The sequence below is a fragment of the Belonocnema kinseyi genome, chromosome 1, assembly GCF_010883055.1.
Source record: "Belonocnema kinseyi isolate 2016_QV_RU_SX_M_011 chromosome 1, B_treatae_v1, whole genome shotgun sequence".
Lineage (NCBI taxonomy): Eukaryota > Metazoa > Arthropoda > Insecta > Hymenoptera > Cynipidae > Belonocnema > Belonocnema kinseyi.
In genome coordinates this window covers 136490921-136516812 of record NC_046657.1, presented here as the reverse complement: position 1 = coordinate 136516812, position 25892 = coordinate 136490921, and the positions used below count along the sequence as shown (strand labels likewise).

Sequence of the window (25892 nt, the reverse complement as noted above, 5' to 3'; positions counted from 1 at the left end):
GGTCAGAAATGTTTTTATTGCACATTCGTGTAAATTTCTTGCAAAATATATGGAACTTAAAATCCGGGAAATTTAAAGGTCATAGTGAACATTAAAAAAAAGAAACCTAGTAAACAGGTGTTAAAGTGGCGGAAAAATATTTCTTAACAGTTGATCTTTGGATGAATTTGAATATATCTGATGTATTTTGATAGAAATTCTATGCTTATCAAGGAATTTAACGAGTGTACATAGAGATATTAAAGTAAGTATTTAGACGTAGTAAGCATCTCGTATAATTATTACTCTGCAATGTCCTACCCGCAAAATGTACGGCGAAAAATCAATGATCACCAACCTGGCAGTCGCGGCCTAAACCGGTCCTCGTTCAGTACCGCCAGATAAAGCTCCTCCCTCGTTGGTTTTGGTACAGCGCCCTCGGGAACAGACATGGAAATTCCGGAATCCGGCAGCACCAGCAGGGCGCCCCTCGTATTAACAACGGCTCGCGCCACATTTCCAGTTTCTAACTTTGGCAGCCTCACGCTCTCGGACGCGACATTATAAGTCGAATCTGATGAGGGATAGGAACTGGTAACGCTGTTTTCACTGTCGGAGTGAATTTGCTTATCGCTGCAGGATTCTTGGGTGGAGGTGCTGGGCGTTGGAGACATGGGGGAAGGTTGAGGTGCCAAGGATAAATGAGGGACGTCATAGTGATGTTCAGAAAGGGAACGAGACATAGAGAGTTTAGGATCAAAGGGGTACTCGTAGCAAGCAGGCACTGTCGTGGCTGTAACATCCGGCTGCAGACTCAGCTTCTTGTCCTGGTCGGGGAAGAACTCTGGGTGGAATTCTGTAAGCGAGTTCAAGGGTTTCTACATTCGTCACCTCAGCAGCTCGAGTATCTATAGTCACGGTTGTAACCGAATTCAGTAAAGGAACTTACCGTTGCGAGCCATGGAATACAGCGAGTGGTCACGTCCTTTGCGTCGTAGCAACCTGGCGAGGAAGAACACTAAGCCACTGATAACCAAACATGCCACGGTTAATCCGATGTACAGGGTCACATCCATTTGATGATTTGCTGAAAAAAAAGTTAAATTTTCTCTTACATATATTTTTGCATTTTGAATTGTATCGCTTTGACTTTTTAGCTATTTTTACTGAAAATATCTAATTTTATACTGAAGTTTATAGTTTCAGATGGGATTCAGGATAATGTGGAAAGTAAATAATGATTTTATACTAGATTCCAGCAAATTACATCGTACATTTTATTCTATCCAGTGTTAAACGGATTTAACCTTCTTTGAACAGGGATTGACATTTTGACGAATAGGACTCGGATTTGCGATTGATTTCTTTGGGTAGAAAAACTGTGCCAGCATTAATCCAGTTTTCTTTTTACAAGATTGCCTCTAGTTGTACATAAACTAGATAGTGCTTGGATATCCTTTAAGATCTCGTTCGCATCAGGTAAGATGCTTGCTTAAATTGCTCCACTGGGACACTGCCATATTTAGATACCAGAGAATGTCTCTCATTCTTGAAGTGTGTAAACCTTTATAGCCCCTGGAAATCATCGGGAAATTCTGACGGTAAAACTGAGGCCAAAGGAGGAAACCATTTTGTCTAATTTTCTTTCAACACATCAAGGCTAGTAAGACTTGTGGTACGTACTCTTTTTAGGAGAAAGTTGTTTTTTGTGTAATCATCGACCGTAAAAAATGGACCTATAAACGAACCGTATATGCCTTATCCATTATAACGGGATCCGGTAAAGCGGGGCTCTAGTGTACTGGTAGAGAGCCAGGTGTGTACCGTTCTATGACCGTCAGATTCTGGGTTAGTCAGTTACGTGTAACTCTGGAGTTTTTGATATATAATACGTTAGCAAACCCACTTACGAAGAAAAATGTCCTGTAACATTTTTTTGATTCAGTCAGTCGACTGTTGACTCAAAAAATTCGGAATTACGTTGAAAAACGAGGAAAATTAAAATTGCGCTTCTTTTCGTGAAAATATTTATCTCACTGCAAAAAGGTGAAAAATGTTGGACAACTCGGAAAAAAGCAATTAAAAAAATTCGGAGTCAGAATAGAAACTTACGTTTATTTATTGCAACAATTTTTTCAAACAATGTCTGAATTTTAACCAAACAAATAAAGTTTAATAATAAACAAAGAATAGGCCGTATAAACTTTAAAATAAACACATTTTATTATTTAATTTGTATGAAAATTATTCAGCTTTATTACAAGTCTCTGCGATTATTAGAAGCAGAAAACAAGACACTGTTCATAATTTTTTAAAGTACAAAGAGTTGTTATCTTATGTAAAAATAGCTGATGTCAGTTTCTTAATGAAGCTTTACATTCGTGAGTAAACAAATTACCACACGATTTTATTTTAAATCGCTGCAAATATAGCAAGACAAATTATGGACATTCAAGAATGTGCATTAACTTGTTGAATATAAACATTTGAATAGGATCTTTTATAATCAATATCAAGTATCCTTTTTGACATTAAAAAAAATTGCTTACAATAAAGAAGAATTCTATAAACTGATGACTAAAAAAATAAAAAATTTGATACTACGGAAAAGATGCATCTCTGGTTTTTAAGGGATCTTTACGTTTCGGCACTCGCAGAATCCGAAAATCATAAAATTTCATCGGTGTCTGTCTGTATGTATGTATGGTTACCTGAATTTTGTAGCCACGCTAACTTTTGAAGGATTTGTCCAATCGAGCCCGCATTTGATACACTTCTGAAGTTCCTCAAAATAAAGGCTAAGTTCGTTAATCAGATATTTCGAACCAAAATTAAAAAATTGGGCGCATTTTCAAAATTTTGAATTTTTTTTGAATTTTTAAAAATTTTGTGAAAGTTTCTTATAGATGGGTGAAAGACTTGCAAATTATCTAAATAAATTTTTTTATTTTTATGAAAATTAGAAAAGTTATATACTTTTAAAAAATTTGAAAATTTTCAAAAAACATAAAAAATTATTTTTTTTGTAAATCTAAAAATCTCATTTAAAATTTTCACTAGATACCAAATATATTTTAAAACTTTTCTAGCTGATTTTTTCGATTAGTCCAAAATTTAAAAAATTAAAGCATTTTCAAAATTTTCAAATTTTTTTTCTTAATATTATAAAAATTTTTGTCAAAGTTTCTTCTAGACAGGTAAAAGACTTGCAAATTATCCAAATAAAATTTTTAATTTTGATGAAAAGTATAAGTTATATACTTTTCAAAATTTTTTAAATTTTCAAAAAATAGAAAAATTTAATTCAAAATTTTCACTAGGTACCAAATATATTTGAAAACTATTCTAGTCGAATTTTTTTATTAGCCCAAATTTAAAAAAAAATTAGAGCCTGTATAACCTATCTGTTAAGCACGAAGCGCGATTATCGCAATGAGAATGTAATCGTCAAGGCCGTAGGTACTTTGAGAACCTTCTTTAATGACAAATTAAACAACCACAGCAGGGCCCTATAAGGACCAGAAAAAATAAAATGTGATCATTATTTTGCAATATTAGAATAAGCAGTACCAGATCAAGGTACACAAAAAAATGTTAATAGACATTTGATATAATAGTTTTTAACATAGAATGTAGAAAATTGCGCATTGTGGTCTGTGCACAAATGTGGAGGGTAATGCGAAGACCGAGCGCAGCTGAATCGAAAAATGATATAGGAAATTAGTCTTTATAAATGGGTTTGCTAACTGATACTATGATAGAAGTTTAAAAAAAAATGAAATTGATAAAAACTATTAAATTAATTAAAATGCGAGTATCTCGAAACTGTTCAATTTGGGAGAGGATTTACCCTAATTTTTCGTAAACAGCACAAAATTTTACATCATATTCAATAACAAATTCCTGAATGGCTCAACCTTGGCTATCGTGCGTGTCGTCGCGCTTATGGGGCCCATTTTTTCTTTCTATCATTTCATAAAAAATAGAATTTTCCCCGAAGTAAACTATCCGTACCGCAAGTCTTAACACTCTTTAGATTATGTGTACAAAGAAATTGGACAAAGTACTTTCGGATGATTTCCAGGGGCTTCGAAGCTATACAGAAACACTCATACAACTTTCATTTATTGTTTAAGTCGGAGTGAAAACCATGATAATTTTATTAAATCTATTTACATATTCCGAAGGAGACTGTGAAATCTCGAAAAAATTGTATGCAGCGATCAGTATCCAGCGATTTTATAGTACGCGGTGCAGTTACATTTTATGATCATCGTAAGAACCTACGGGAACTTTCTTTCTATTATGTTGCCATAGAGTGCGATTCTTCCGACTATCATTTTCTCCAATATGCCCTTTTTATCGTGCTTGTAAGATTACGCCACACATATAATGTAAGGCGGTAAAGATTAGTGTTGTCATTACATTTCTTATTGCAAACGGAGCTAGCACTCATTTGTTTTTTCGCAACGTTTTACAACCGAAAGAGGATAATAATGTGAGATCTAATAATATGACTTTGCTGAGAGCGCAAAAAGCACACCTATACACGTAAAATATATATTGAAGAAAAGTATTTGCAATCGGAACATATAAGTTTACGTGGATATGATAACATCCTAAAACGAATATATTGCGTAAGAGGAAAGAGCATAAAAGCAGATAATATTGTAAATATAAGAATTTATTCTAAACGATAAAGCACGAACGTTCGAATACATCTTTAAATATCGCAAAATAATTAAAAGCTTTTAAAATTCGATCTTTAATATTTGTTTGAAAAACGTATTTTCAGACGATATTGATAGGACAATGCTATAGCAGTACAGGTTGAAATACGCGCACCTAAAGCCGCAGCTAAACATAACCATCAAGGGTTAAAAATTATTTATTCCCACTCAATCGACCCTATCAGTAAAATCGAAGACTAATTTAGCATTCAGACGGTGGTTGCTGCCGTCCAAGCGCTTCGCAGAAACGGTAGTGAGGGTATCTACCTAACCTGAGTTTGTATACGGGGTGCGCAGGATAATGACACTCTATTTGCATGCACGATCAATTCCTGCTCTTGAGAGCCTAGAGCGGCCACCGATTGCATAATTTTCCATGATATTAAAACTATACCTGCAGGGTCGATTCGCGTGCAAGTTTTATATGTTCAATATCGATGTTGAACGCCATCTCGGTGGCAGGCCAAGGAGTACGGGAGGAGAATAATGGAGAAAAGTTCCAAAGCAGCTATGGGGTGTTTTCGCATATCGACCGTCATCGGGGGTAATAGCATTGTTTCAATTGTTTATTTCGCACACATGAAGGGTCAGGCAATCATCAGAGTGGAAACCTGTCAGTCCTACAGTAAATGCGTCAATAATTCACTAGTCACGTAATTAAAAGTAAATACGCCACCCTCAGAAAGCTGGGTTCAGATTCGTTGATCCGGTTGAAGGTTCGTATTTCCCTCCGTGGTTCCTAATTGTGATAGCAGATGAGAAAAATGAAATAAATTTTTAAGTTTAGCTAGGTTGGTGCACAATCTTCAGACTTTACTCAATGCGAAACAGAAATATTACTATGTTAATATCAAGCTTCAACTGTGAATTTGTCAAAATACTTTTATTATGGAGTACACATTTTTTACATAATGCGCTCCCTCATTTTTCTTTTTAAGACATTTGATTCTTTCTTTACGAACTATGATGACTTATACGAGTATGTATAAGTTCATATAGAAAAATCTAGACTTTTATGTCCACCTTTGAATATAAATATTATTTAGGGTTAATTAATTTCGTTACGAATACGCACGATTCAATATTCTCTTGATCTTAGAAAATATTTATTGTCTCAAGCAAATGTACTAGGTTGAAGAAACTCTGATTTTCATTGTTTAAGTAGATTTTCTTTTGACAAGATAAATTTTGTTCGATCATAAAAATATTGTATCATCCGCATTCATACCGATATTTTCTTCATTCAATGCTATTTTTTCGGTCTAATCACGAACAAAAATGCACTTCATGTAATTTTAATATGCACATCTTAGAAGATAAATGATTATTTTACATATAATTTTTTAATCTGTGAAGAGATAATATAATTTCGATGTTTTCTTCAACTATATTAATATTTCAGACAGGTTTTGCGTGGGATAAGGTGTGCTTCCATCGCTTTAAACTTAGTAATCCGGAACAAAATTTTGGGTCGGGCCCTAAGCATACTGAATACATTATCTTATCAACAACTGAGATTCCTTTTACATTTCTACAACGACTAACTAAACTAAATGAACCGTTCAAGAGGGTAGACGTGAACTCTGACCTCGAATCTCATTCAGACGCATAAAAGGAAAACTAAAATGCGTTGTCTTCGCCGTTTGAAGAAGGTTAAATCACGAGAGTGAGTGGGTTACGTGCATATGTTCAAATTTTAAAAAAAATTCCTCACCTTCTTCGGTCATCTGTGCTCCTCCCATCTTGGCGGTTCCAACTAAAACAGAAAAGAATGCCGTTTTAAAAAATGTATCATATACATTTATAAATTGTAAGGAAGAAGGCTGGTTCAGTCAACAGATTAAATATTAGCTTAAGACCTTTCGTGTACTAAAATAGTAAACAATTTTACTGCAGTTTAATACATTTTTCTCAACAACAATACAAAACTAGAATGTAGAAAATTAGAAAGTTGGACTCACCATTGCACATGCCGCCTGTACAATTCGCTACGGTGACGTCTCTCCCTTGACAAGGACGACCACCGTAACTAGGAGAGGGTTCGTCGCATGAGCGTCTTCGTGTGTGAGTGCAGTCACTTCCACAAACCGACCACGCTGACCATCTGGACCAGCCTCCATCGACCACTGCGTACAGAAAGTAAAGAACCGTAAGCCCGTAAGGCATAGTCTCGATCTCGAACACATTTCTTCGAATTCCTCAGATATATTTTCATGTGGGTATATGGGCAAAAATTTGAATATTTCAACTGATAGAGATAGAATACGACGATATGAGAAACCTGAGAGCATAAATATAAATATAATTCCGCTTAAAGATTTCTGATCGGTACTTATTACATCAGACCTTATTTTTTAAAAAACTAATTCAATTGGGGAAGCTACTTATTATGAGGTACCTATCAAGTTACTTTTTCTCGTACTTTCTAAGAATACATCAATATATTATATATTTACGCATTAAATACATGTGTATTTGGGTTTATCCAATTTTCATCGTTATATCGACGTTTTCAGATTCCGTGAGTTAGAGAAATGGTTTTTTCGAACAGACATGTCTAGCTGTCGATCTGTCTGTCTATTCGTAGTCTGAAGCGACGTACAGTGATCCAGAAATAGACTCTTGTGGACAAACTCATCCACAGGATACATCTTCTAACCGATTTAGGGAAATTTAGGATATAGGAAGTTTAGAAAATTCCTCACAAAACGTAAGGGAACCAATTTTTTCATTTGCTTTTGTGTTTAGCAATACCTACACAAATACACGCGCAAAATTTTCCATTTCAACGTTATATTTTTGTATTTCTGAAAGAATCTCTAAAATAGTCATTATTAGTCAAAAATAATAACAGATTAATAAATCCCGAATAATCTATCAAAATGCGTATTTAATTATTATAAATAAGTTATTTAAACAAATGCTTCCATATATCAGTATGTTATAACAACACAAGTTTTTTGTATTCCAATCGTTGTAATTTGTTATGAAAAAGGCATTAATGACGAAATATTGTCATAATTACAACTGTTGAGCTGAGAACTTTTAAATACAAGACGATTCTACTGGAAAAATAATTGTAATTTTTGATTGTTTAGACAATTTGTTTAATAATATTTGTTACAAACAAAAACTAACTTATAAAACCATTCGATGTTGTGAGGAAAATTACACAAATTACATGTGTTAGACAAGTTCATGATGGGGATTTGTATGGACCCTCTGATATTAAATAAGATGGTGTTTCTTTACACGGGTTTTACGGTCCAGTAATAAAAAAATGGTCTTCAGTGATTTATTTCTGAGCAATTGTGGAAGAAAATGATGACATCCCTATTGCACTAATAACATTCGTTGCCGAACACTGCAGACAAATTCCATTTACTTTTACCTCGTTGTCTTGATAATCACATATTTTAAAACTATAGTGATAAGATGCCGTTGTCACCATTGGAAAAGTTTTTAAAATTATTGGACCCTAAAGCCCATGCAAGGAAACACCAACTTATATGTTAGATAATTTTTACTATTGTTTATATTGTATATTTTAAACTGAAATTGTTTGATTTTAAATCCCATTACTGAAAAATTATATTTTAATTAAATATTCTCATCTCAACATTAACTTTTCTACTATGTGACTTCGCCTGTCCACAAAACCCAATGGGTTGAAAATTTATATGTAACTTTATAGATTGTTTTAAAATTTTTAAATTATAATAATTGTTTGTTACGAATATCATTTTAATAATAAATTTCAACGATTTTAAGGCAGAATAATTCTTTCTAGATAAACTATAATATATTGTCGAATTTGCCTAAACAAATTGTTTATAATCATTCAATACCATTTTTAATAGAATATTTGTGATTTCTAAGCCTGTATTAATTAATTCTGACTAACAATAGGGTATTTTCGCGATTTTAGATCAAATAGTTTTTTAATACATAATTTTAATTTGAATCGAAGGTGAGTTATAATTTTTTTTCTTTTGTGTCTTTCAGCAGAAAAAAAATATTAAAAATTGAAGGCGGTAAAATATTTATTCAAATTGGTGCCACGTAATGTCTATCAATGTAACGATGCGAAACTCGTGATAAGGAGGTTAGGCTACGGTCTGCTGTCACTTTTGACTATTTTGATTTGATACCTTTTTTTGTTAAGGATTATGTGACAAAAAAAGTTACCCTGTTGTAATTTTTGGTTTAAGAGTTAGTAGTATGTTGAAGGAAAACAGTTAGTGCAATTATTAACACATTTCAAAATCGTACATATATATTTACGAATTGTTCAGTAAACATGACTCCATTTAAGTACTTTTAAATGAATTTTTGATACAAAAGTTTTGGTTTTAAATGTTTTTACAATGTTTATAATGTTTTTTAAACAATATTTTGCGATTTCAATTTTCGATGTGCACATAACCAAAAGAGAACATCGGCACAGAAAAAGATACGTGAGAATCACTGACACGTGAGCTGTGATTGGTGGAAAATCCGACCCCTTTGATGTCAAAGGGGCCCTTCAATCGGCATCGTGATAGAAAATTCATATTTTAACATTAAATTAAAAATAGTAAACAATGTGCAAAAAATATTTTATGTGTATCCTATTGTTGATGAATTTGTCCGCAAAAAACTGCGCGACGGCACGTTAACTTTCGAAACATTTTTTAATTCGTATTTTTTTTAGAAACTTTTCACTAGTCCAAAACGACAGGTCAAATTCGTTAGCCAGATTTCTGTCAAAATCTTATTTTATTGTTTTAGCAGAGGAAACATAAAAAAAGGGAAATTAAAAATTTGAACTTAAAAGTTTACAGCTATATCACCCCATGTAGGACAAAGTGTATGGCAATGAAATTATTCACCCAAAATAAAAAACAAAAACTACAAATCGCTTACAACATCTTTCTTCTTATAGGGCTGATACTTTAATCATTTAAGTTTTAAGTTCCTGCAACTTAATCTAAATTCAAGTAATGTTGAGTGAGTGTCGTGTTGAGAATATATTCCTCAAATCCGAAGGAGTTTTCAAAACATTATGTCAAAATGTAGTTCACGTTGTTCTTAAGCGTAAATATAATTTATGGGAATAACAAAGACTGGGCCGAGTGAACAAAGCAAGAGATATTTGTAGGTGACCGCGAAACGCGAGATATGTCATGATCATCCTAAAGTCCTAGGCGAAACTTGGCATGATTTACAAGTTTTGTTTACTTCTTTTTACACTGAGTTCCGAAGAAAACTGAAAAAACACTGAGACTTACCGAGAGTATTTGTGAATCCTTCTGATGTTCCAACTGTTCCAAAGTAAGCATGCAGGGAAAATGAAAAGAGAATTACCCAATAACAAATGCTTTCAACTGAAACAATTTGACATGCATGGACTCTAGAATTTTAAACTTACTATTACAAGAGACTGGTCTTTACGACCTTCTTCTGACATAGCTATGTAGCAGATTCTTTCTTTTATTCAGAAACATAATAGAACATGGAAAAAATAGTAACAAGAGCAGAGAAACAACTAAATGCTTTTCTTTTTTAAACTAAATCTTACGCAGAGCTTCAAAGTTTTTAAGTCGATTTCTGAACTTGACTTTCTCTTAAAGAAAAATAGTAATTTCAAACTCTAAAAAAAGTTCCTGTACATCCTAGAAGTACATTCCTAGCCAGTTTCTAATTAACGTAAGTCCAATATTTGCACTCGTCGCAGCGAGACAGCGCTTTCGGCTCGTCAACTTTGCAGCAGTCTATGCTTTCTGGCAAGAGATCTGCTCTGCAGCTTTCTTGAAGGTTTGCAAACTAAACGTAAAGTAAGTTCCCGTTCTTTATTCGCTTCGCACTCAGCGACCCTTAATTTTAACAATGCCTCTGGTATCACCGTTCAACTTTGATCCTCGTAAAAGTCAAGGAGCTATTTTATTCGCTTACATTGGCGTGACTGCGCTGCCATGCAATCAGTCTAAAACACTTCACACTTTAGCTAGCTACCACGTTTCCCATCGATGAGTGATGAGCCCTTTCACCATGTCAGAATAGCCAATCCCAGGCACGCGTACCGTAAATGGCACGTTAAGCCAACAGTGGACGGTTCAACAAGATCAACCAATATTTACCCACGAGCCGTTGCTTATATCTTATCCAGGGGCAGTAATGCCTTGGATCGCAGAGAGAAAAGAACACAATTGACAGTGAAATTACCTGATCACAACCGCCTGTCGATAGCAATAATTAATTGATAAAAAGCCTGAACACTAAACAAATTTTGGAAATCCAAACGATTTCTGAAATTTGTAATCGAGGAAATTTATTTGTTACAGGCAATTCCAAACTATTTTGTACACAACTAGTTAGGAATATTCTTATTGGATTGAAATATCCAGTTTTATTTATTTTTGTTTACATTGTTCATTCTTTACCACCTCTGGGAAAATGACTTCTTCTCAGTATTTGAAAAAAGTTAGTCAGAATATATTCAGAAATTGCAGCAAGTGTTGTCTTAATACTCCGGCCACTAATCTGTCAATTTTGCATTGCACTGCAGGTTTTCCATGAAAAAAATATAAATCATAGCAGAAGAAGAGAAAGTCTCACAACTGTCCAAGCGAGTTAACGAAAGTTTTCAGCATCTTTAATATTGTGCTGGTACTTTTAGTGTCAACAAGCTACTCGTATTTTTTCCAAGTCAGAATAAAATCCAAAGATAGAGAAACTTCAAGAGTAAGATCGTAAATCAACTTTCTTGTACCTCCAAGTTCTGTATAATCTTCTAGAATGTTTGAATGACAAAAGAAGCTCATATCTTTGAAAGCGATGCGAATTGCAAGAGCAGGGAGAAGAAAACTTCGTAGGCACCATTCAAGGTGTCGCAAGGCGGTAGTTCGCATCTAACGAACCGAGTAACGACAAAAGAAGCTCTATTCTCCGAAGAAGTTCAAGAAAATTGGAGCGACGTTATCCGAATAGGTCACGCTCACTTAAGCGAAACCGACATTTTTATCGAACGGGTCACATGTCACGCGCTCACGAAATTGAATCACTTATCTTGACACGGGTTGTCGTATAAATTATAAAATAGCAAACTGTACCTTCTCTGAAACGTTATCAAGTGACTTATTTGACTCTCTGTCACGCAAAATCAATTTTTGTTGGAAATAAATGTGAGAATACTGATCTTGCTATTATAACTGAAAAAGAAATAAATGTCTTGTTTATTTAACCTTCCGGCAGGCGCAAATAATCTGTGAGATGAAATGATCTTTTTTTTGGTGCCAAAAGGTAAATATGGCCGATCTAGAGGCGTGGCTTGCTGACTTTTCCTGAAATGACTTTTTCTGAAATGTAGTGAAGTATTTTGTTTGGAATATTCAAGGATGATTTGCAGAAAAATGTTTCAATACTGCATTCTAGTCTGAAGCCGATTTTGCATAATTTTCTAACACATCTATTTATTGCTCTCTTTTTTATTCTTGAGAAAATATTTTCCAGTCAAAGTGAATAATGTTATGTTACCTACCCATTAGTTAATTTTTTTATTTTGAAAATATCCAAAATGTATAGAAAGTCTCTTTTTTTCAAAAAGCGATACAACACAAAGTCATGAAACTTTGTTATAACTTTGATGATTCATCTCACAGATGTATTGCGCTCAATCGTGTTAGGATTTGCATTGCGCCCGACTTCAAGGTTAAAAATGTTGTCAAAAATACTATGAAATGCAAATTAAATCGGTAGATAGGACAAGAAAATAATGATTGTTCACACTAATTCTTAATGTTTAAGGTAATATATCAAGAGATGTACTTACCAGGGCAGTTTGTGTTGCAATCATTTTTCTGCTGTGCTGGTCCTAAACAGGGTTGACCACCATTCATAGGACCTGGGTTAGTGCAAGTTCTCGTCCTCTTCTGTCCACCTTTAGCACACCGGGAATGACACTCCGACCAGGCAGACCACGATGACCATCCCCCGTTTACTGAAACATATTTAGCATATCCTGATAATGTCTTGTCCAAACTTGATGTTTATGCAACTCCTCTATTTCCAACTCACCATAAACCGTGAGGCTAGCAGGATCGCTGAGTCGTTTCGCTGCGATATTCTCAGCCACGCAAGTATAGTTTGCCTGATGACTCAGCTTTGCCTGCCCGACTAAGAGATGTCCTTCACTGGATACTAAAAGAGTATCCGTCTCTGCCTCCAGGTTGACGCCATTCCTCAGCCAGTAGACCCGGGGCTGTGGGACTCCGATCGGAGGAATGCAACGGAGTTCTGCACCCTGTCCAGCTTCGACGGATTGTGAATATGGCGGCGATTCAAATTGCTTTTTGAGGTCTGGGAACAAAAATTTAATGTTTTTTGATTTATAATTGATCAGAACTATGCGTATAAAAGAATGAGGTTAGATGCAGTATAGTATTTATACACATTTCCACATCGGTTAAATAATAATATTAACTATAAGTACACGAAATAATAATTCTAAATTGTTCTCTGTCTCTTTTCGACACAAATGACAATGCTGTGATTCTTAAGGGGCTTCATATGCAAGGGATTATGTGTGTGGTTCTACTTTACGGTTAAAAGGATTAATATTTTTGTCTCATAAGTCAGCATCCGTAGAAAAACGGTCCTTACAGTCGGTTCTGGTTGAGGGGATATTCACGTCTTTCTAAGTTGCGATCTAAATTATTATTTTCGGGTTTGAATGAAGGAGGATACTGAAACCTATAGTCAATCTATTGGGACTATACTAATATCCAGAAAGTAACCAAAAGTAGATGCATTTCATCTTCGAAGAAAAAGTATAATACGTGCGCCTATGGCTTTCGTCTATAGAAGAGTTTTCTCGAAAAGCAGTTTTTCGAAGATTGAACTTCATAAATTCCCCGGTGACTCTTTTTTTAACAACAACAAATTATCTTCGACACTTTATAAAGCCAGAAGTTTCATAGTACAGAACCATTACTGTTGTGCAGTATCGCTGCTATACCAGACGGAATTACTGGGAGGCTCTGATAATATGCACTAGCCCTGTACTGCCCACCAATTCAGATAGCCGGTAGTTTGCTCAGTACTGGTTGAAGGTTGGCTATAGGCTATACGACTGGGGCAGTCCTATGTCAGTGGTCCAAAAGTCGACGTTAAAAAAAAGGTTTATAAACGTTGCTAGGGTGTTATAAAATGACGAAATACTGTAAATTTGACTATCTTGAAAAAATTTTCTTTCTATTTTGGTGTAGTAAGAAATTTCAAGTTTCACGTTCATGAAAAATTGTAAGAATTTAGAAAAAATTAGATTTTGGGTTTAAAACGAAGAAAAGATAAAACGCAATATGTACTATAAACAATATTGTATTAATAAATGAGCTTCCGTTCAATAAAAAAATCATATAATCTTCAAAATAAAACTGCAATCTGTTCAAACTGTTTATGCATTTAGTAAGAACGTAGTTTGATTCTAAATAATCGATTTTTTTTATTCAACATTTAAATAAAATTAAATAATAATTATTGATTTTATCGAGTTTTCTATCGAGTATCAATTATTTTTTGCTTGGCTTTGAGGGAAAGTTTTTTCCACTTATAGTGATAGATAAAGATATAGATGTAGGCTCAAATCCTAGTCGCAATAGAAATTTCAATGACTAAATATGCAATATCTATGCTTATTTTGAGCGACTCGATTAAAATCTCAGAGCAAAATACTTGCAATCTATTAATATTTGTCTTTAGTAATTTTTTCTTGCATCACTATAGTACAGCAAGTTAGGGTGACCAAATTGATTTCAAATTTAAATTTATTTTTTGAAATTATAATTATATTTAAACGTGATCCAATCGTGTGCGCACAAGAAGCCAGTACTGGAACTTCGGCAGGCTAAACTGGGACAATACTCTGCCTATCGTGTATTTACATCTGGGGGGGGGGTATACCGGAGTGAAATCCACTGCGTTGGCAAAATTTATCTTCAAATATTATATATTTAAATTATATATATTATTCAAATATTATTAATATTAATATTAAAGAAAAAATGCAATATTGTTGTACGTACAAGCGACGTCAATAGTTGCTGGTTGACTTTTGATTTGACCAGATCCCGACCAAGCAACACATTCGCATTTGAACTTATCCTTGCCAAAATACTCCTCAATTTGATCTCTGGTGACGTTCAATTCGCACTCAACTATCCTCGTTCCGGTGTGAGGGTCAACGAATTCAGTTTGTAAGGATTCCTCCGCCCTGATGCCATTGCAGCGATAATAAACTTGCAGAGCATGAGCTGCCTTGCAGTGAAGGGTGGCTGGTTTATTTTTGACAACGAAGGCGTCTAAGGGTTCGGTGAGAAATACTGGCAGATATCCACCACCTTCAGAGATGAGCTCAGTATCGCTTGCTATTGTAGCCGAAGGCATGTCATCCTCTTCCAGTAAATAGGAATCTTCATCTTCACCATCTGAAATAAAAGGGGAATTTCTGGTTAATTCAAATTGCATAAATGTACTATTCTCAGTAATTTTTGTTCAATAGAAAATATAACGTTATGCTAATTAGGATTTCTCAACGGATGTTCCAACTTCCTTTCTCGTACATTATTGTATAAGTGGTATTCGTTTTGATGCTCCATTGTTATCAAAACGAATTGTGCGCTTCAAGAACGGAGGCTGCTAACGATTAAAGTTCAGTACTTGTTCCAACCCCTCGTAGTAAATGTAAAAACTTAGCGGTTCTCTCTTAAGGGGAGGATCATAAACGAATTATTCTCTCTTTAACCATCAATAAATACGCTTAACAGCAAAAAACTTTTATGTAGTAGGTACTTAAACAATTTCTGGCCATTAACTTGCTTTATTAATACACTGACTATTCGCGATGAAAAGTTCAATATTTATGGTGTAAGACGGTATGCAGTTACGAGTAAAATTAACTATATACACAGAAAAAATAATGTAATATTGACTTATCAAGAAATGTAAAGTGTTTTCTGTAACAATAAGAACTGCTGTTGACAAGGGGGTGAAAACGTCAAAATGACTTAGAATTTCGTAAATGTAACAATTAAATTAATATGCGAAATTAAATGTAATCCATTAGTTTAAAAATCTCTATTCAGTAGTATTAAATACAGTAAAATATGTAAAGTTCACTGAAGAGATATTGTAATAGTGATGCAGTAGACATTACAGAAGGACGGTACATTCTACCGATCCGATTGGCTTGCTTAAATTGCGTAACAACATAACATCTCCGCACGAAACACCAGATGAAATCCTTGAGCAATCTGAATCGGTGGACTACATCATCCTTATAAACATTTTTTTTTAAGTTTGAATGACAATTGACATTATCATATTACTCCATATTCCCACGTAGCAATTAAGAAATTTGTTAATTGAAAAGACCTTTTTGTAGGGCAGAACTTATTCACAGATCGCATACAGTTAAGAATGCATTGAAGCAAGATGTGTTTGTGTTTCGCGACATGAGGTAAAGGCGAGAGTTTGTTGTGTGCACGCGATAGTGTGGACGGGTATTCGGAAGTCGTTACCATGGTCGCTACCTCCGTTATAAATGTGTTTCGAGATTATTTTACACATCGCAACTCGTGTAACAGTTTCTTGATTAAGATCATCGACTTACTACCCCTCCCCCCCTCTTGCGTACGAAATTTTAATTGAAATACAAGCGTTGCAATTTTCAAATAACGATTAATCATAAGTATATGTGACAATTTATATTAGCATAAACCGTGTGTTGAATTAATAATGATTTTTGCAATAATTTATACAATTTACGGTGTCATATAAAATGTATCTACACTGTTAAAATAACTTAGATTTGTTTGTAGTATCGGTCAAAGATACAGGACAATTTATAATTGCAGCATCAGGGAATAGTGCAGAATAGCAGACTGGATCGATAAAATCCACTGATCAGCAAGTCAGCACCACTGGAGAATTTGTACTGGTAACCATCAATGACAGGCACATTTAGTTGCCTATGCTTGTAAAATTTACTGAAATGTCATTGTTGGCCATATAAGTACTTGGAAATTCAGTGGATTTGACTTGGTTTTCAGTAAAATATACGTTTCTTTTTTCCGCGTATAGTTTTAAGCTTTATTTCTTAAAGATAAAATAAATTACAGTTATTTGGTGAAAAATCTATTAGTTTCTTCAACGTTAATAATCCATAATGTAGACATCGTTAGGAACATTTTTCTAAAAAAAGTTCTTTTCACTTAAGCTTGAATTATTAATAAACTGAATAATATTAATTTGAAAATTAGATTTTAGGGCCCTTCGTTTCAGTAAAATTCTCTTGCTCAAATAATTATAAATTTTTCTTTTCTATGGCGAAAAACTGCGCTATATAGTTCCTATACATTTTTCTCAAGTGGCAATGGCAACTTTTTATTCAAAAAAGTTTTCTCCTCTTCAAATTAATTCCCCAAATACACCGGAAATTAATCAATCAGTGGGATTTAGGAAAGAGGTGTGTGTCTTTTTCCAAGATTCTTATCGTTCTGCGTCTTATGAAGGTATATTACGCCCTTCATCCCTAGCTTACGAGATAAATCCGGGGCATAATCATCTTTCCTTGAGTTTTTATCGACGAAGCTGAGAATGGCTATTCGGGAAGATATTAATACATACGTCACTGGAGGCAAGAAAAGGGAAGGCTGCATGTATGCGAGCTAAATTTGACAGCATACTACTTAAAAGAGACGGGCGCGGGCGAGATTGAAGGACTGGAGAAACTAGTGAAGAGGAATACAAGATACAATGGATTTCCGATAATGCAGCTAATGGACGAAATACACTGCTTGTTATCTATGCTGTTAACGAATTACCAGCATCGCTGAGCCTAATGGATTCATGAACGTTATAGAATGTCACTATCGATAGGTGATTACGACAGTCGTAAAAAAATTCTAATGTAATAAAAACCCCCTAATTCATGGCACTAATCCATTAGAGCCGTATTAATCTCCTGAAATTATTTAACACTTGGTAACTATATATGTTTTGATTTTCTAATTACAGAACAGTCATAATTCAGGCATGAAACTAGGGATTAAAGTTTTAGATTTGGAGAGGAAGTCCATTATTCCAGAAATTCTATAAATTGAAACTTCAGAGAGACTAAGAACTCGCAGGAAGCTCATATTTTTATTCGCTTAGAGTTTTTAGATACTAGAGGACAGAAGCGGATGCAACGAAATATGAATATAAGAAATTGGAAGAAGTCTGGAACGAGGGTCGTTTATGAGGTAATAAAGAAGAGAATAGCCTTTGAATACATTATGACCTGGTGTCTTCATGGCCTGAAGCCTCGGGTCTTGGTCAATCTTAGCACGAATGAAATAATAAAAAATTTCCCCCGTAAAAATCCAACTTCGAATAAGCCAATAGAACTAGCTCCAACAACTGACGTGACTCACGTCATTATTATTTATTGTCTCTGGAAAACATATCCCCTACCTACCAAAGGGGCCATATTTAACAAACCTTCATATGACAAACTTTCTAGCTGAATACATTATATGAAATATGCTATATTTTGTTACATTCAAGCGGTTTAAAATAATAAAATTAGAAAAATTAATAATCTTGCATAATTCTGATTTAAAAAAATAAAATTTACAGAAAATTTTCATCAGCCTTGAAGCTATAAATATTTTTTTTTGTCAAATTGCGCCTGGAAAAGTTCCCAAAATATATAATAGTTGTGAAATTCATGCTAAAGACGGGATTAAAAAAATTTTTGACATAGGTTATTATAATTCGATTAGTGAAAAGTTGTGAAGTATTTTTTACTCACTTTAAATTCTTTAAACAATTATCATTAGCTAAATAAATCGTATTGTGTGTGTAAATCATGAAAAGTTATTAGTATATTTTTTGGGATTATAATGGTACAATGAATTAATTTAAAGAATAATAATATTTGTTATTTAATATACGATTTTACTACTATTTAAACCATTTAAATTTCTTTTTTTTCTACCAGATTACGAAAATTTAGTATTTTCTGCAAATAACAAAACAGTTAATGATTTCTAAAAGTAGTATTTTTTGTTTGAGAAACTTTGCAATTGTCAAAACAATGAATGATTATATATCGGTTATCGGCAGCATTTACCAGAAGAAAAACTATAACAAATAAAGATAAAATTACAATATATTATTCTGTTCTTGCACTCACTATATTGTATATGGTAGCGAAACCTAAACCTACCAAGAATTAAATTACCAGTAATTAAAGGATTCTCAGGGAATGTTTGGAAGACTGTAGAGAAAACGATGTTCGACAAGAGGGAAAGAAATTTGTAGAGCTGGTTTGATCTTGTTGAGGAAATGAAAGGAGAGCGATTCTGCCGTACAAACTAAAAAGATACATAAGTGACATTGTCGCTTGGGTCGAATTTTTCATTGCCAGGTTCAAGAAAATAACCCTAAGCGGTAATGTCACTTATGTATCTTTTTAGTTTGTACGGCAGGATTGATGAAACAAGTATAATTAGGTAAAGTGAATGGTAGTGTACCTACAGGAAGAATGGTGGGTATCTGTGAATGAGACTTGACAGCGACAAGACATAAAGAGCCAGAAAAACGCAAGAGCTTGCATAAAAACATGTATGAGTGTAAAGGAAGCAACAGTTGAATGCAAGAACGAAATTGTGACGGAAAATTGTTTGTAAAAAATGCGTGACGAAGATAGTCAACGAAGTGATAGACGCTTGACAGGAACGATTGCGTATATACTCATGGTGAGCTTTGTTTAGTATGGTGGCTCTGTGAAAGTCTCCATCTAGGGTGATTTCTAGGGAGATTTATAAACTTAATATCGGAGCATGGTTATGGGACGAGTGAACATGTGAATTTTAAATTGATCTAACATTAACACCTCCTTTATACCTCCTGCTACACTTCCCTTTCTCACTTTTCTCATATGAATTCCTTGATCCCGAGAGTACGACGAGGCTACAACCTAGCTATGTAAAATCTTATATTAATTTCAAAGGCCGGGGGCACGTGTTAATATAGACCGATTATTAATCAAATATAGGGGAGTTTATTCGGACACCTCGCCAATTATTAGGCAGATCATTGCCCTATAGCGAGTTGGTTTCCGTACTGGAATATGTTCGGTTATTATTTGTCTACTATTTTTTTGTGTACTAACTTAGTATTTAAATTTCATGCAATTATTATATATTAGTTGATATATTTGATGCAATTCAAATTAACGATAAAGAATTTTTTTCTTTTGCAAATTATTTCATTCAAAGTACTGCCCATTCATAAAATGGTCCATTATGCACTGATGGATGATGCAACGTAATAAACAAAAATCCATTTACTCTACCTACAGTCTACACATTATCTATCATGAACCTGATATTCTGATATGCACGTTCAGGAGAGGTTAGGATGACGTGTTAATGAGTACATTTTCAGTAGCTATGATATTACAGAGAAATAGAGGGGGAGGGGGTAAACCGATACTTCGATCTATGTTACCTACAAGGCGGCTTATATGGGTTTACGTGGGGAAATGTATTAAAGGGGCATGTTGGTGAGCCATGTGGTGCCCTCCTGTTGTCTAGAGAGACCACACACAGTGTCTCTTAATTAACAAAGGTACCTCCATCCAATCTGCCGGTGTCACGCATCGAATTTACTCTCGACAGCGACGGCCGAAGACTACTGGCTGGTAACTAAATTATGTGCTTATCCCTAACAAACACGACTGATTCAAGGTATTGGAAGCATTTGCGATATGATCACGTAAGAAAAAGTTTCAATACATGATATTGCACTGATATAAATAAATTAGCAATATTTATGACTATAGATATATTATATTTTATTGCTAGTATAGATACAACCATACATGATATTTGTTTTGACCATCCGATTCTTGTTACTTATGAAGACAGACGCGCAGGCGCGAGAGAGGCACGTACGCCTGCGTGGAAACAAAACACAGTGAGTCGGGTAATTCAGTCATATAGAATGTATTCTTTAAACGACAAAATTTTAGATAAAGCTCGCTTAAACAAATGTTTAATAGGATTACACATTTCATATTTACAATTTCATTTACAATACGTATATTACAGTTTTTTTTACCATAAATATGAATAAGTTGTATTTACAATACTTCAGTAAGTATGTTTCGTACTCTTTATGATTGAAGTAGACATGTTATACTTTAGATGTACTCATAATTTTCTAACCTAAGACAGTATGGTTAAATCAATTATATTATTTCTATTAGTGTAAAATTTGCAAATTCTGGTATTGCAACATTAACATTCATGCAGAGTAGGGCGCGGAAAAAAGCGCCAAAATGCACTTTTCATAACACTGTGTCTAAACTAAATTAGACACTGCCTTACCTTTTGATCCTGCTCTATGCTACTGTAATATTGCCACACATGTACTGCCGTCCAAACTAAAAAGATACATAAGTGGCATTTTTATGAAAAATGAGTTTTTGGTAACATTGGATTTGTAAGAGAAAGCTGCATGTAACTGTACTAATAAAATCTATTAATTATTAATATTTATTGCAAAAAACAATTGTTTATAAATGGGAAATGTCGCCCTAAAAGTTGTACCAGGAAGGCAATACGTCATCAGCATACACATGAAAAAGAACTTAAAGAACTTTGTGTCTTTTTACGTTGTAAAAGTGACTGAGTGCGACGCGAATTGACAAACGAAAAGAATCGCTTGTCCTTACGAATCTTTTAGCCTTGTAAATACACAGTGCCCCTTACGTATGTTTTGATGTTGTATTTTGAGGGGCGCTCGAGCTCTTCGATAAAGGCGTCGTCCGCAAGTCACTTTGTGTTCTTTTTGCCTTATATTTTTGACTGTCCGCTACACTAGTAAAACATCGCAAGTCCATTATATCAAAGAAATTGTTTGAAAAATCAATTTTTTATTGCAAAATATGAAAAAGCACATTATTTTCACCCAAATAACGTATCTTAATTATCCAAAATTTTATTCGATATTAAAGTTCTTTGGGCAAGAAGTTTTTCTCGATTTTCTCAGTTCGAGTTAGATTGGACTTATGTATCTATTTAGTTTGTACGGCAGTGTAATGCAATGTTGCGGAAGAAAGTATTTAAAAAAAGTCGAAAATCGCAGGAGTGGACAATCGAAACCTACTCTATAAATCTGAATCAGCGATCAGCATATCGCTAATTCATATCAGCGTAGATACGCTGCTAAAACAACGAAATCGAGCTACTGATCAGTGAAATTTCACTGATTACCCGCTAAATTTGAATGCTTTGCCAGCGTATACACTGATTTGAATTGGCGGTATACTTATATCTCCGCACTCAGAGAAAAGATTAAGTTGATTTAATAAAACAGTTTGTTCAAACTACTTTGTTTGTTGAAACTAAAAAAATCGGCGAACTCAAATAAACCTTTGGTTATATTTAGAAAACACAACGAATTAATTTGTATAATTCAAGGTAATTATTTATTTGAGCACGTTTAGTTGATTCAACCAAACAAATGTGTTGAGCCAACTATACCATTTATTAAAAAATGATTTGGTTAAAGTAACGAGATAATTTGGTTGATTTAATCAAAAACTTTCATTAACTACACAATCATATCGAAAGCTAGTTTGCGCGACGAAAGATCGAGCGTCGTGTCGTGAATTTATGAACAAATTAGTGCCACGAACACCTGGTCACTCACAGTCACAAATGTATGACAAAGCTGGGGTCTGCAACAATATGCAGAACATTTTGAATGTAGTACAAGTACAACTCTTAATTCGCAGGGTGCAGTTTATTTCACCCGTTTTGGCAATCTAATCTCGGAATTCATAATGATCATCGTTGATGAAAGAACCCTGAACAACTGTATAGAAAAAAACCCTTCTGTCTTTGGTGAAAGTTTGGTTTTCTGATTCTGCAAATGATGCTTATAAAAAGTTTTAATTAATGAAAAAGGCTCTATCTATAAATTTGGCACGACCGTTGATAGGAAGATTGTTAATCCAACTAAACCATTTGGTTGGATCAACCAACATATTTGATTGGATCAAACCAAATATTTGGTAGGATCAAACAAAATATTTATTATAATCAATCAAACTTTATTAACAAAAATTTGGTTAAATCAACCAAATTTTTGTTGAATCAATCAAACTTCTTTCTCAGTGTGATTCAGATTCAGAGAGTATAATGGGAAACTAGAACAAGAAAAGAACAATTTATTGCTGAAGCAGAGATACACTCAGAAAATTTTTTGTTTGAATCAAACAACAAAATTTGTTTGAATTTTTATAATTGAATCAGAAAAATTTTTTGCTTTAATTAAAAAAAGGTTTATTTAATTTTAAGAAATAGCAGTACCACAAATTGCCGCTAGGCGTGATAAAGCGCTGCCGGCGGTTCCTAAGTAGCTAACCCAGAATCTGAATTAATTTATGATATGATTTATTTGATGGCATTGGAATTTTTCAGTGTTGTATTATTCTGAAGGTTCTGATCTTCTGTAAAATCTTAAATTAATTGAAAAATGGACGAAATATCTCTAGTTTAGGAATTACTTAAATTGTAGGGCGTTTACCTTGGATATAATTGAAGATTTCGAATGCGAGTAAGTATTTTTCAATACTAACTTCCTTTCTTTATAAATTGAATTATGAAATCAATCATGTTTTTTCTATTATCATTATCATTATATAATAGAAAGCAGGAACACTGATATATACATTCAATTCAAATGTCTAACTCTGGTACATTTCTCATTATTCTAATTTATGATTATTTTATTCAGAAATGAGAAGCACAAGGTTTACAATTAACCAGAATTAAGCTTCGGAATGATTACGTGTTTCTGGTTTTACATATACAACGATAATTATGATTATGAATAAACATCCCATGTGGAAAACTTGGTTAGGGTCCCAACCAGATTGCCCAATTAATAGTTGGGCTACAATTGGGCAGCCCCATTATTGCCCAATTGGGCAACTCTCTGGGATGTAACGGTCAGCCTAACGAATGCCCAGATTGGGGCTTAGTTGGGCAGCCCACTTTATGCCCAATTAATAAAAGAGGGTACAATTATTGAATTCCTAAAGTTAAAACTAGTAAATAATAAATATTTGTTACTATTTTTTTTAATTTGACGCTACTTAATGATTTAAAAACTCTTAGCATCCTCTTATTCCTTCTGAGCTCCATCCCAGTATCTTACAACAGTCAGCCAATTCCTACAAGCATCTGAAGTTGTGTTTTCTGCAATATATTTGGTTTAGTACAAATACTCAACTGAGTATGGGAAGCAGCAATGGGAAGAGTATGGGAAGCCCGTCTGCAGCGTTGCGGCTCGTGCAGCCGCACAGTGCACACGTTAACCAATACAGGCGGGGTTTTCAAAATTATAAAATGCTTAGTTTGCAAAAAATGTTTATTTATTATTGTTTCACTTGAAAATGTTACTATACTCTGCTGATCTCTTTGATTTTTTTAAAAAGAAATATCGATTTTAATTTAAAGCGTATGTCTAATTCGGAAACAGTTTCATTATTTTAAGCATATTAAAACTATTCGTACGGCGTTTTTTATCAGCACTATCTCGATTTATTTATTTCTAAACGGATACAGTTTACAGTAACTTTACCGAAATAAATAGCAGCTGACCACAGCCGATATTTTATCTTTTTACTGCCCTCTATCGATATAACTGGAGTTAAACTTTGTGCGATCAGACTCGTTTGCTCCAATAGTGCTTACTTTGGGCGTTCTACGAATGAGCCCGATTTAAGCCCAATTAAGTAAAAAATCAAGCACTGATCGGCTTTATCTACATCAGTTTTGAAAATTGAAATTTCGGAATAATGAGAATGTATTCAGGATTTGGGTGGGATTGCATCCGCTGACTCTTACGATTAAAATAATCTGTCAATTAATTTATGATGGCCAATATGGGCGTTCTATGGGTATGCCCAATAAAAGCCCAATCAAGAAATCAAACACTGCAGGCTTTGTCAAAATGAGTTTTGGTGCTTAATAATTTGGAATAATTGTAAAAGTTTTAGTATTTGTTCGGACTGCATCCACGCAATTATTTAAATAAAATAATTTGTAAATTAATTTCACTTTTTTTAATTGGGTTGCCCCGTTGGTGCCCGACTGGTTTGCTCCGATAGTGCCTACTTTGGGCATTCTATGGGCAAGCCCAATGTACGCCCAAGTACAGAATCAAACACTCACCGACTTTATCAACATAAGTTTTGATAATGAAAAATTCGGAATAATTGGTAAAGTTTCAAGATTTTGGTTATATTGCACCTACGTAATTATTTAATGAAAATAGTTTGTTGGGCTGATTTCCACATGGGATATTATCGAGCTTATACATTATTTTTATAAAGAATGTTCAATTTTGAGGTTAAGTGTAAAAAAAAGATTTATTTCATTTGAACAAAGTCCATAATTATTTAAAAAAATATATATTCAATGTAAACGAGAACTTTACTTATTTTGAACCAGAGGTTTATTTAAACAAACCAAAAATGTATTTGAAGCAAAAAAATTAGGAAAAACAAAAAATTTATTCGACTCAAACAATAATTTTTTTGATCCCATATTAAAGAAATAATTTGTTTGCTTCAAACATTTTTCTGAGTGTATATTGAGATATAGATACACAGACGTCTGAATAAAGGTAAGAAGGTTCTTGGTAGAGCAGAATTCCTTGTTTCAGAAATAAAAATATATCAGGTAAAGTCAAAATGGCGATTTATGTTTCTATATACTTACAGACACGGCTCTACGGCAGCGAGACCTGGACATGCCAATTAAAGGATAAGAGCAAAATGAACCCGGTCAGCATGCAATACCTGCGCATGGCGCGCGGTAAGACGCTTATGGTAAAAGTGAGTAATGTAAGAATCCTCAAATAATGTGGTATAGATAAGACACTATTTGAAATAAATGAAAGAAATTCATGGAGAATTTAAGGACTGAAAAGTGTGGCGATAAATAGTTTATAAGAAAAGCATGATGAAGATTGACAGTGCACTGAGAAAAAGGTTTATTCGTAGTTAACAAATATCTTTATTTGCGCGATTGCCTTGATAATTTGTTAGATGTTAACAAATTTATTATTTGTTAATGTGTG

General features: G+C 34.0%; 1 protein-coding gene across 2 annotated transcripts in view; it reads right to left on the bottom strand.

Annotated features, from left to right (window-relative positions):
* The window catches only part of LOC117178617 (netrin receptor UNC5C), an 89830-nt gene that overhangs the window by 7375 nt on the left and 56563 nt on the right, over positions 1-25892 (bottom strand). Inside the window, exons 3-10 of one of the 2 annotated variants that reach the window (XM_033370064.1) lie at positions 14771-15172; positions 12765-13046; positions 12520-12687; positions 9980-10012; positions 6671-6835; positions 6424-6465; positions 929-1066; positions 338-835 (exon numbers count right to left, since the gene is read on the bottom strand). In XM_033370064.1, the coding sequence (XP_033225955.1) occupies positions 338-835; positions 929-1066; positions 6424-6465; positions 6671-6835; positions 9980-10012; positions 12520-12687; positions 12765-13046; positions 14771-15172 (1728 nt within the window). The remainder of the gene's footprint in view (positions 1-337; positions 836-928; positions 1067-6423; positions 6466-6670; positions 6836-9979; positions 10013-12519; positions 12688-12764; positions 13047-14770; positions 15173-25892) is intronic. The other variant, XM_033370101.1, reaches the window with a different exon arrangement.